Consider the following 12,487-nt stretch of genomic DNA (forward strand, 5'->3'; position numbering starts at 1 on the left):
AAACTGGGACGTCAACATACTAGTTAGGCTGTTGCAATGATTCAGCTTGAGAGATAATGGGCATCAGAATCTGGGTAACTGCAGTAGGAGTAGAAATAAGTCCATAGTTTGGAGAAAGAGATATTCCAAAGATAGAATACACTTGGATTTATTAATTTGGGAGTGTGGGGGCCAAAGAGGAGTGAAGTTAGATTCCCAACTTTCTCTGGCTTAGACAGCAGGAAGATGGTAGTGCCATCTTGAGAGAGAATGCTGGAAGCTACATTGGGGTATTTGGAGGGAATGAAAAGAGTAAATCCAACACACATATTATTTCTCTTTCTTTGCCGCTAGGAGATTGACAGAAAGCCCAGGAGTGATTCCAAAGCTGACACCCACCTCTAAATCTCCTGCCACAATCTTCTAAGAAAAGTGACAACTCTGGGTGGTGAACACTCAATGGGATTTATAGATGATGTAATACAGAATTGTACACCTGAACTCTATGTAATTTTACTAACAATTGTCACCCCAATAAATTAAAAAAAAAAAAAGAGTGACAACTCCTGCTGCACTCTCCTTCTGGTCTGTCCACCCCTTCCCTCTGCTCTAATGAGTCTAGGGTATTCTCTTAGCCATTCCCCTCTCTCATCAACACAGTTGTATCAGAAGATAAATTTAGGAGAAAGTCACAATGAAAAAGGGTTTTATATCAGCCTGAGGGTAGAATTTAATGATGACCAAACAAGACATGTATTAATAATTGATATATATCTTTTTATTATGCACAGATAAAGTACTTAAAACTGTGGTTATAAAAACTATGTATCTAAGCATGTTCACAAAATTGCTGACACATTGAACAGAGAAAAGACTACATACAACAGGGGTGTTCAAACTGGCCACAGGGATTTTAAGGGTACTCTTTTTACCCTCCTAGACGATGAAAAACAGCAACAAAATCAGGCTCATTCAGGAAAAACCAGAAGAGAGAAGTATTGTATTTGGAAACTGATAATAGTCCTTTTTAGAAAAACCATGTCAGTTTCATGAACAACCCCCAGCTAAAACAAACAGGAAAAAAAAATCACACACATGATTCACCCAACAAAATGTGCTCTGTTAATATAACCAGCAGTACGGCCATCACTCAAATTATGAGGTAGTTACAGTACAAAAAAGACTGGCACGCAAATACGTGCCCCCACACACACTCACAATCATGCCCACTACAGAACACACACAGGAAATGGCTTTACAATCTTATTACAGATAATGAAAAGACCATTTTTTTGGTTGTTGTTTAGAAAATGCTATCGAAACAGCTTAGACAGAAGGAATTTCTGACTTACAAAACACAGAGTAACAGCTGGTAAACACCACATGGTAAAAAGCTATAGGATGTTATACAATCTGCCTTGGAGTTTGGAGCATTACATCAATAGCTTTAGCATCAAACAGAACAAAACAAAAATGGCCTCTGCGAATCAGGGCCGTAGCCTGCAGAAGTAGCAAGACTTTGCAGATAGAAGAATTTAACTGGAATATAACAACAGTTTTATAGAAACTTGCAAAATGTGTTATAAAGTTGAGCTTGTATTTTGTATTAAAACTGTGAAGTATGAAGCAATTGGAAATGCTATGACAGAGAAGCTACGGAGAAAACTATTTTTTTTATGTTCATTTTTTAAAGAAACATTTCAGAAATACTTAATGACATTCACTCTCCAATTAACATGGGATCCAGTTTCATCAACATGGATTTCTTGATCTAAACAATACTTTTGACAATAAGACCCAAACAAATAAAACTGACTTTTTATTTTTAAAATCTTTTGGTTTGCATCTATAAATTTGTAAATTAATTTTAAATTACTTATAAAATCATTGGCAATGTAGCATCTCTCTCAAAAATATACATTTAAATATATTACAAAAGGTTTTAACCCTGTCCATCTAAGAACTGGATCTTTTAATATCTAATAACTAATTTTCTTTTTAACAGGAAGGAGACGGATTTTTAAAAAGCAAAGAACTGATCAAAAAAATTCACAGTAACTGAAATTAAACATTTCATATGGAGTAACTTTTTTTAAAATCTAAAACAGTTAAATATATCTTTATACACAAATTTTTGTAGTAAAATATAGCTATAAGTGACTTAAAGACTCTAGTCTTCTTTGAAGACATCTTTAAACTTTTTTATACATAGAATATGCTAAAACAATACATTCTGCTGAAGGTTAGGCAAAGCGCATTATTTTCAAACACAGGTAGCATAATCTAGGTCCTCCACTATGATACCTTTATGTTAAAAAAAAGTTAACTGAAGGAAAAATATTCTCTAATCTCTGTCTTCATTTGTATGTGGAAATATGCAAAATTACCAATGTAGACAGCTTGGAAATCTTAGCCCTCCAGTAATGTGTTTTGGTTAAAATGATCCTGATTGAATGTTTACACCTGTCGAATCAACCAGACTACTAATCTATAATTCAGTAAGAATGATTGTTTGCCTCCACCTACCGTGTCTTGTAGACACTGTCCTTAGGTCTTGGTGGTCTCATCAGCATTAAGGTTCCATTCACAGAGAACCAGGCACAACTTCCTTATTTTAAGGGCAATGAGATTTACTTACGAATATGAGTATTTGCGGGTAGAATCTAGCCTACTCTATTTGTAGAATTCTGAGTCGTTTGGGGGAAATATAGACAAAGAATAATATTTATTTGCAATAAAGCTATCCTCAGTAGTAAATGATTTGGCACAGAAATTTTCCCTTGGCATTCTTTTTTAACATAGAGGTATCAGTTGAGCTTATTTTAGCTACAAAGTGGCATCATATTATTCCATTATTCCATCTCAAATCCTTTTTGAGTTTGGGCTATATTTAAGGCACGAGAACTAAAGCAATCCAAATGAGTGCCCTTTTCCACATCTCAGCACTTTCTTGGCAGAAGTGGTGACACTGTTCAGATAACCCACTGGAATCCAACAGAATCTGCCATGCATTTACATCTTACGAGAGTTTGGTTTTTATAAAAGGGTCTATTAAAAAGGTTAACATGTTTTTAGAGGAAACACCAATTCTCCCAAATATATTTAAGAATAAGTTTCAACTCTGAAGGCATAAGCATTTTTAAAAGGGGAATGAATTTTTTCTTCTTCGACTGAGAAAACGAATGTGCCAGATGACATATTACATGCTTTTACTGGTATATATATCACCGAGCAAATTCCTCCTCAACTTTACAATTGAATTTTGCCCAAATTTATACACTAATTTATCAGAACACAGTGTCATAAACAGGCCCGCATCTGCAGTCCCAGACTTTGGCCATTTGCAATTTCTCTATGTCTATAAATACAAAATTTGCATTAGACATTTTTGCAGTCAGTGTGCTAGTGTGGGGAGAAAGAGGAAGCTGAGAAGGTCATCCACACTGGGTTTTGGCCCAGGGCACAAGAAAGGAATGTTGCCTTGATGTGTGTCAGCATATAGTCCCTGAGGGCAGCACCCATCCAGCGGACACATCAGCCCCCACAGGGTGTGGCAGCAAGGTGAGAAGTGTGCATCCCCAAGGTGCAAATTAGACAGGGAGGAACGCACTTACAAAGTCATGAAGCATTTCTTAGTTTACATCTTAGTTCAGTTATAAAAGAATCTTTGGCCATATCTCACTGGTTCTACTATCTGGATATTATCCTTTTACCAACTCCTTGAGTCTATGTAAAACTCAGGGCCCCAAATTATGGCTGTTCTTACCTGGACAAAGCAGCATTTTAAAAACTGGCATGTGTTTCACATTGAAAACCCCAGGCATGGGAGGAGCTGGTGGAGAAGGCCACCACCTTAGCTTTCGCACATGAACTCTAGTGTGTTACAGAAGTCCAGGGGTCGCCTTTCCGTTAGCCCTGGGTGGTGGTGGTGGTGGGGTGAATACAACAGGTGATGTTTATATTGAAATTCACTCTCTTTACAAGGGAACCACAATCAAGCCTTCTTGGCGTCTGGACATCTGCGGCCAGGCCCTGCCTGCCCTTGGCAGTGGTCGGCCGGGCTAGGCCGTGCTGCTGCTGGAGCAGGGCGTGCTCTGTGTGCTGCCGATGCTATGGGCCGCACTGCTGTTCTCCGAGGCTGGCGGGGTGGTGGGGACTTGCTGCCTCCCTGCAGTCTCCCCTGTGGGTGATAAAGAAAAGGGGAAAAGAAAGACTCATTATGTGTGCATTCCTGGAAAGACCATTCTTCTCTTTGCCATTTTATCTGATATTCTTGTCAATCATGGGCAGAAAGCCTTATACCATAAGGTTGTTCTTTCGGTTGATGTTTTGTTTTTAAAGCTTCCTGCATGGAAAAATGAGAACTGGTTTTTGTGTGTGTGGTTTTTTTTTTTCTTTTTTCTTTTTTTTTAGTTGACTGACAGGCAGTTATAATGGTTAAGACCCCTAATAGTTCAGGATGAAGCCCTAGGATTTCAGTGTCTACAAACTTGGAAGAAACCACCACCAGCTGCACTGTGTGATCCAACTGACCCGTATGTGTATTCAGGAAACAGTGTCCATCTTTTCTCATTGTAGTGTTTGGGAGGTGAGACCTTTAAACTGTAATAAGAGACCATTGGCAGTTTAGGGGCCTTTTTCTGAATGCACTGTTCAAAATGGGGCTGGGAAAGCCTAGGTTTCACTCTATGCACAGCAGAGAGAGCCCTGTGCCCCAAGCACGTAACCTACCTGAGAAATGAAGGTGGGAGGAGCCTGCTCTCAGAAAAATCTTTTGGGGAAGGGGTTTAGCTGTTTGCATATGGGGACTGAGGTTGCGAGGGAACAGCCCCCCTCCATCTTGGGGCTCACTGTAGGGTGCAGTGTGAGTATCTCCTAACACAGTAAACATCCCACTTTTCATTACACACCCCACTGCATTTGAGCTAAACCTCTCCCTTTGCCAAATGCGCAGTGCTTTGGAGAGGGAGGAAACCCCGGGTCACACACATGGTTTGCATTTAGCACTGCAAACGCCTCTAGAGTTAAGTCCTTTTTCAGTGAAACTGGCCTCAGGGCAGCCCTCAAAAATGGCTCTAGGTGGGGAAAAGTGACCAAGGCTCTCCAACGACAAGCACTGCATCTTCTTTGAAAAGCCCCAGTATAAACTTCATGAAGGTTTGGTCAACAGTCTCTCCCCACCCCTCTCCAACGTGGGAAGCCCCAGAGGGCAGGTCTGTTTATGAATGAGTCTCCTCTTTCCTGTTGCACTGAAAATACACAGCTATCAGTCGAAAACACATGAGCAAAGGCTCTGCCCTCCAAGTACAGGAACTTCCATTCCCTTTCTGGGCCCCTCAAAAGCATCTGCCAAACAAGCAGTTCTGCAAAATGTAGAATCGGCTCATGCCCCTGGGTCTGGTTACAGCTTCCCTGTCACCCATTTTAGACCCCTACAGCTACAGCACACATTTTTGCATCAACCTCAGGGCATTTACATGCAACAAGCATATTTGGCCCTTGCTGTATTTCTGATTATCTTTTCTTCCGGGGTTGGTGGGATGAAGGGGAGATAGGGGGTCAGTATTTTTCAGAAGCAGAGAAACACTGTATTTTCACTCTTCTTTTTTAGTAGTCTATATTTTGGACCCTCCCCAGCACTGCCCTCTACCCGTCATGTGTATATATAATTAAAAGTGGGGGACTTTGCCTCCATACAGTGACTTTCTGCCAGGAATTCACTTTTCCCACAGTGGGAGGAGTTTTATTTCTAGAGGGAAATCTAATCTCTTAGCTATTCTGATGTCCACACAACCCCTTCCCCCCACGAAGAAAACCCCTCCAGAGACCTGAACAACTCGTGATATACTTTAAAAATGCAGCCCCCTCACAACCCACATGTTGATCCACACCCAGCTGGCTCCTCATGTTATTAATTAGAAGGACCAATGTGGCTGTGTGAGAAGCACATTTTAAATATATCTTCCCTCCATTTAAATAAAGGATACATCAGGAAAGCAGGAGGTAAGTCAACACCCCCACTGCCCCGGCCTTTGGCTCACCTGGGCTTCATTTGTTCAGCCTGATAGCAGCTCAAGTAAGATGGCCTTGGCTCATCTATTAACAGTGAACCACTCTGTCTCATCCAGGACTTGACGTGTGCTGGATTATTCACATTCAGGAAAAGTGCCAGTACTACTCCCTGCCCAGGAAGCCTGAATATTTGCTTTCCAACGTCTACTTGCCAAATATAATTTGTTGCCATGTCAGTTTATTTTAATCAGTGCCCATTACAAAGGTCTTTAACTTCCTGAGTTTTGGAAACTCTTGTGCTGCTGATGCAAAACACGGTCCAAAATGAAACCCCACATAAAACAAAACAAAGAAGCCCCCAATACTTGAGACTGCACGGTATGTTTCACCAAGGTAGGCAAGTCAACTTCAACCTAATAACCTATTGACTTGAGACGATAATGTGCCAAGGAGAATCTCTGTCTGAAAATCTGCTTGGAAATGTTGAAAACACCTTCGTTAGACTATCTCTTCTACCTCTGTGGCTATTTTCACATGCAAGACACGGTATTTCTCAATATAACCAAGTTGTTAAAAAACCTTTTACCTTTTGAGGAAGTCAAGTATTTTTATTTTTATTTTTTATTGTTAGATGGAAGTGGCGCTACAGAGAAAGTCACCATGAGAAAATTTAACGTGCAGGTGCAACTGCTTAAAAAATTTTTTTTAAACCCAGGGTTTTCTGAGATGGGTCCTTTGGTTTTCTGTTCTCTATCAAAGTGACCTTTGATTTCTTGGAGCACTGTTTTTTTCTAAACTATCCCTTGGGAGACAAATACAATCAGTGTACTTCTGGAGAAGGTGGGCAGGGAAGACTCTCAGGGTTAAGCAGAGTAAGCCCACTTAGTGAATGTAAGGAGTTCAAGGAAAGCTCCTTGCTCACAAATATCAAATTTGGCATCAGAAATGTGTTCAGTCTTCATGCTTTGCTCCTAAAATCTCAAACGCACACTGATGAAGAAAGATTTGGGAAGGAGGGAGAATGAGGAGGGGAAAGAGGCATGCGGTACCCAGGAGGAGGGTATGTTAGGAAAAGGATTAATCCCACCCTGTTCTGTGGCTGAGCCTAGATACTGCCAGAGATATTTTAGAAATAAAAACAAAAAAATTATTAAGGGATAATTTGTTTTATTTCTTTAGCTTGGCATGGAGTTGTCCCGATCTGATTTCCTGCCACCCCTTTGGCGGGTCTACTTTACAACTGGGCTCTTATCTAGAAGTTTTTTAGGGTGGTGGGTCCTGAGGAAGAAACTTGATCTAAGAAAAATGTGAATAACAATGGAGAGGCTCTATGGGGAAACCACAACACAGAAGAATTTTAAAGAAAGTAAGAGGGATATCGATTATTTAGCCCAAAGGAGACTGTTTGCAAATATTGCCCACAGGGGATTATTACAAGGAGGAACAGACAGCTGTTCTTTATCTTGCTTGAAGGCAAAACATGAGGAAATGAGTTTAAATGGCAGTGATAAGGATTCAGTCACACAGAAAATAACTTGCTGATTATGAGGATTAGTTATAGGGGGAATTTATGGAATTTTTTTCTTAGGAGATATTTAAGCATTGAATTGAAAACCATATGCCTGAGGGTGATTTAGATTTAATAGTACTTGATGCTGGAAAGAACACAAAGATATTTTCCTCTAGGCCCATGTGTTGGTTGCAATATTGTACCAATTAATGTCTCAATCTCTTGATATCCTAATTGTAATTATTTCATAAGCTCAACCTTTAGTTTAGAGACATTTTCAGTCACTATTTATCATTTTCAAAAACTGTCCCTCCCCACTCTCCAAGCTACAAGACCTTCTTCTTGCAGCCAAAACTCTGCAGGAGTGGGGGGATTAGATGTTGTTATAAGTTATGGGGAAAGGGAAAAATGATCCAAGGCAGGAATTAAAATCTTTCAACATGTCCTGCCTACCACTTTCTTTCTATATTCCTGTAGCATGGCCAGTGGTTTGCATCTGCATTTGGTTTTCGGTGGGTATGTATCTTACTTTAACTTAACCTGAGCACCTGGGTGAAGAGTGGATCCTGCCTTCCTTACATTTACATCAGAGTTCCCATCTGTTCCTGATGCATCTGACTCAGGTAGATTTGGGTATGTGCTTTAAGAACACATGGTGTGTTCAACCGAGGCTTGCTGAATAGAAGCCCGCGGGATTGGGACTGGCACACCTAATTCAAGACTTCAGCATTTTATTTTGCTCTGTGAAACATAGTGTTTCTTCCACTCTTGGATTTTTTTTCTGCCTACACATCTGAGTAACCTTAAATATCCTATATTTTTGTAGGACTTTGGAATTCAGAAAGCTTTTCACATACATTTCCTGCTTAAGCACTCTCACCTCCAATAACCCAGTGATGTAGGAATCATCTCTGTATACTAAAGGGAAACATAATTAATATACCTGGATCTGGTAACAAGACTAGCAGTTGAACAAATTAGAGTTTCAAGTCCAATTTCTGACAATAGGTTGTATTGTCAGAATAAAGGTTGTACAGATACACGTGGAGTTTGGCCTCCCCTCATTCTCCCCGCCCCCAATCCTTTTCCCTCTACGTTCCCTTCTTCCTTCTCTTATTATCATCAAACTTTGCGTGCATATATTCATGGGCCATAAAGGCAAGTAAAGATAAATTATAACAACACCTAACCCACCCCTCCTACAGAGATTTGCCTGCCACAGAAAGGTCTGTTAGCTTGGAGAATGGGGAGGGATAATTTTTTGAAATTGATAAAAACTGATTGAAAACTTCTTTAAAGTAAAGGTCATCTAGTTACAGGAGTGACCTTGTGAAATAATTACAATTAGGATATCAAAAGACATTAATTGGTACAAAATTGCAACCAACTTATAGGCCTGTGGGAAAATCTCACCAAAATGACAATTTACAGATTTTTAAAAGGCATAAACCTATAAGAAAGAAAGCCAGAGTGGTGGTAATAGCAATAAAATACTGGAAGCTGGTGAGTAGTAACTGACTTAGCAGATTCAAGAGATGAGAGCCTAAGCCTGCAGTAGAAAAAGCTGAGAAACAACCAAGTTATAACACAGAACCCTTAACAGCTCAGGAAATGCTGGCATTAGGTACCCCTACAAGAGAGGGTGAACATAGGGATACACACAGTGGGGTTGACTGAACTTCTGTATAAGAAGCACTAAGGTCTCTCTAAATCCCCTTCTTTACTCCATGGAGCTGGGACCCTGCCCTTCCTCATCCGGGAGGAAGACAGGAAGTTTACTCTCTAAAGAGGATGAAACTGAGGGTTCCGGGAATGATCAACATGAGGCATAGGTGAGGGAAGAGAACCACGCTGAAAAAGGAAGGTTAAACGGACACCTATATGTTGAATGCTGTGACCTCCAGAATGCTGACAGCCAAACCTACACCCTTCAGGAAGGAAACAGGAAAACCTGTTTTATAGAAAACCTGATGAGCTCAAGAGAAAAAAACCCAAAGATGTGATTATCAAGAGTTCTTGAATAAAAGGCCCAGCCAGATCACCCAAATGGAAGTTCACTATCAATATGTCCCACCCACAAGCTCAGAACTTCCTTATTCTTAAACAATCCTATAATAATATTCTCAGGGAGATATGATATTGCACCCATGAGACAAGAATAGGATATATTTTTTTAATTCATAGAAAAAAATTTCTTGGAATTTAAGATTTTGAAGGCAGTATTAAAAACTCAATAAGAAAATGAAAGGTAAAGATGAAGAGATCTAGAAAATAAACAAAGAAAGGAAAAAGACAGGAAACAGGAAAGAAAAGAAAATTAGAGGACAATTCAAGAGGTTCAACTTTTAAATAATATGATTTCTAGAATGAGAGAACAGAGAAAATAGGGGTGAGAAAAAAACCCCGATAATTCTAAAAAAAAAAAGAATCTTAATGCTGAAGAACATGTTTCTAGACTGAAAGGGCTCCACTAATGCCCAGAATTATGGATGAAAATATACCTAAATCAAGGACAATGATTGTAAAATTTCTTCCAGAATGAACAAACAGGTCAGGAATCTGAATGGCTTTGAATTTCCCAAAAGCAATCTTCAGAGCTAAACAGTCAATGAGGAGTGCTTTCAAAATTCTAATGGAAAATTATTTATAATCTAAAATTCTATACCTTACCAAACTATCTACCAAGTGTTTGTATAAAATTAGGATACTTTCAGACTGCAAGGTGTGAAAAACATTTCCATCTTACATACCCTTTAAACCAAGGAGGAGGAAGACATGGATACATGACACAGGACATCCTCAACTCAAAAGTGCAGGGAATTCCCAGAATAGTGGTGAAAGAATGTAGGAAGTCAGCAGTGTCCAAACTTAGAGGGCAACCAGTTCAGACAGGAGCAGGTCAGAAAGCTCCAGTTAAGATTTGTCGAAGAAAACGAATTGGTAGAGGGCCTGATGTCTAAATGTGTTAAGAGAAGTTTGAGACAACTGGAAGAGAGTCAACAGGTGAATTAGTGATAAGTATATAGAAAACTAAGCTAATGTGGGAGTGCGGGGAGAAACAATTATTACTTCTAGGGAAAATTAAGTCATGCAGGAGAAACAATATTATACTAACTACATGGCTAGACTGTGATTAACATTTCGGTAGTCATAATAATGTAAAGAGTAAATACTGATCTAACCAAAATTTCACTATTAGGAGGATGGTGGGGGTAGGAGGACAAGAAGGGCATGAATGTATGATTGAGGCACAGGGGTGAAAGAGAACTAAATTCTCATTTTCCATAATAAGAGGTCAACAGAAAAGGCCTAAAACTGGTAAGTCAAGAAGTAGAAATTTACTCATGTTATTTAGCAATACGGGTTAATGTCCGTATCTCTGAGATTAAAAATTAGTACTTTGAAGATCAAGAAAAGGGAGTGGGCAGCAGGGGACTCATGTTTTTCATGACAAGTCTTATAGTACTATTTTAGCCTCTAAACTATGTGTATATACTACTATGATAAAGCTAAAAGGTCTTACCAAAACATAAAAACAAATGTTTTTCCCTCTCCCCTCAAAACAAAACAAAAACAAAAACGAACATATAATTTTGCATATGACTTTTGGGACCTTCATGGACTAGTGGTTAGGGACCCCTGAACTAGCTAGGCTCCCAGGAGCATGAAGATTCGATGGTTCCATTTCCATCTGACTGCCCCTCCTCTTTGCACCATTATTAGTGGAGAGTGGAAGTTTTAGGAATGGAGTTTTCCAAATAGAGGTAATACAGCCTTAAGAAAGAATCCCTTATTGTGCCCAAAGCTGTCATATGATAAAGTGGGGACCCAGCACTTTGACACTAATACACATTCCAGGTACGTAAGTAGATATCCATAATTCAAACATGTGACTTGGTTTTGTGCTCTGTGCTGCAGATGGAAGGGACAGCTAATCAAAGGGAAGTCATCCAAATTAAGGATTGTTTTTGACATACAGGCAAATGCTGCCTGAATCCTCAAATGCGCCATGTAAGGTCTGAGTTCCACAGCTTAGATTTTTGTGGAAATTGAATGGACCGAGTCAGTGTTTGTGTATACACCTCTCCTCATTGGCCCCTGCATTATGATCTCTTTTATCTAAACTTGCTGAGAACTGACCCAGGTATGAAACTGAGGGGGTTCTGGACAGGAAACTAACGTTGGGTCCCGAAATGAGCCTTTTTCATTCTTGTATGACACTTATGGTATTCCTTATGAGCAGTCTTTAAAATGAACCAGAGGTTACAGCTTTTAATAAAAAGTTATTTTGAAGCTGTATCATATAGGGTGCTAACAGGTTGAGAGCCCAAATGACAGTGTCTGTAAGCCTTTTAGCTTCCAAAACAGCATAATTTATTTTGCTGGAAACCATCATAGGAAGGATTTTTGGCTTTGTTTTTCTTCAATCTACTTAGAAATCCATTTCTTATTAACAAAACGTAAAAACTCCTCCTTAAGTCTCTGGTTTGGGAGAGCAGAGAGCAGTCACAACAAAGCTGGGAATTGAATGAGCAGCAATGTATGCCATAAAACCAGGCTTGGCTTTTTACCAGGTTTGTGAGTGTGGCTGTGGACACGAGTCTGCGATTATCAGAGGGACTTCGGTGGGGTGTGTTCCAATAGTGAGTGTCATTTGGTTGCCCTATTCCTACCTGGCCTGGGATTAGCTTTCGGGGTTTGAGGGTGTAGCTCTGTGACCAAAGCCAGTCACAGTTCAGCAGGCATATGTGAAGCGTCTGCGGGTGACTAGCACACAGAAAATCCTCTGGGCTACAGCGTCCTCCTCTTGGAGTACTTTCAAGTTCATTCCCAATGTATAGCATAAGCTGCTAACAGCTCTAGAACCCCACAGCCATGCAGGAGGTTGGAAAAAGCTGCAAAGAATGGTAACTGAGATCTGAACATGTCAGTATTCCTGCGACAAAATTATTTGCTCTAAAATGATACTTTGCTGAAAGCTGTCCC

The 12,487-nt window shown here is 39.9% G+C and overlaps 1 protein-coding gene across 1 annotated transcript in view; it reads right to left on the reverse strand.

Annotated features, from left to right (window-relative positions):
* Positions 1-735: 735 nt before the first annotated feature.
* TGFBR3 (transforming growth factor beta receptor 3) overlaps positions 736-12,487 on the reverse strand; it is a 185,900-nt gene continuing 174,148 nt past the window's right edge. Inside the window, exon 17 of the mRNA XM_019753067.3 lies at positions 736-4,159. Coding sequence (XP_019608626.3) covers positions 4,041-4,159 — 119 coding nt within the window. The 3' untranslated portion in view covers positions 736-4,040. The remainder of the gene's footprint in view (positions 4,160-12,487) is intronic.

Source organism: Rhinolophus sinicus, chromosome 14 (assembly GCF_057876585.1).
Source record: "Rhinolophus sinicus isolate RSI-liver-muscle chromosome 14, RSI-T2T, whole genome shotgun sequence".
Classification (NCBI taxonomy): Eukaryota; Metazoa; Chordata; class Mammalia; order Chiroptera; family Rhinolophidae; genus Rhinolophus; species Rhinolophus sinicus.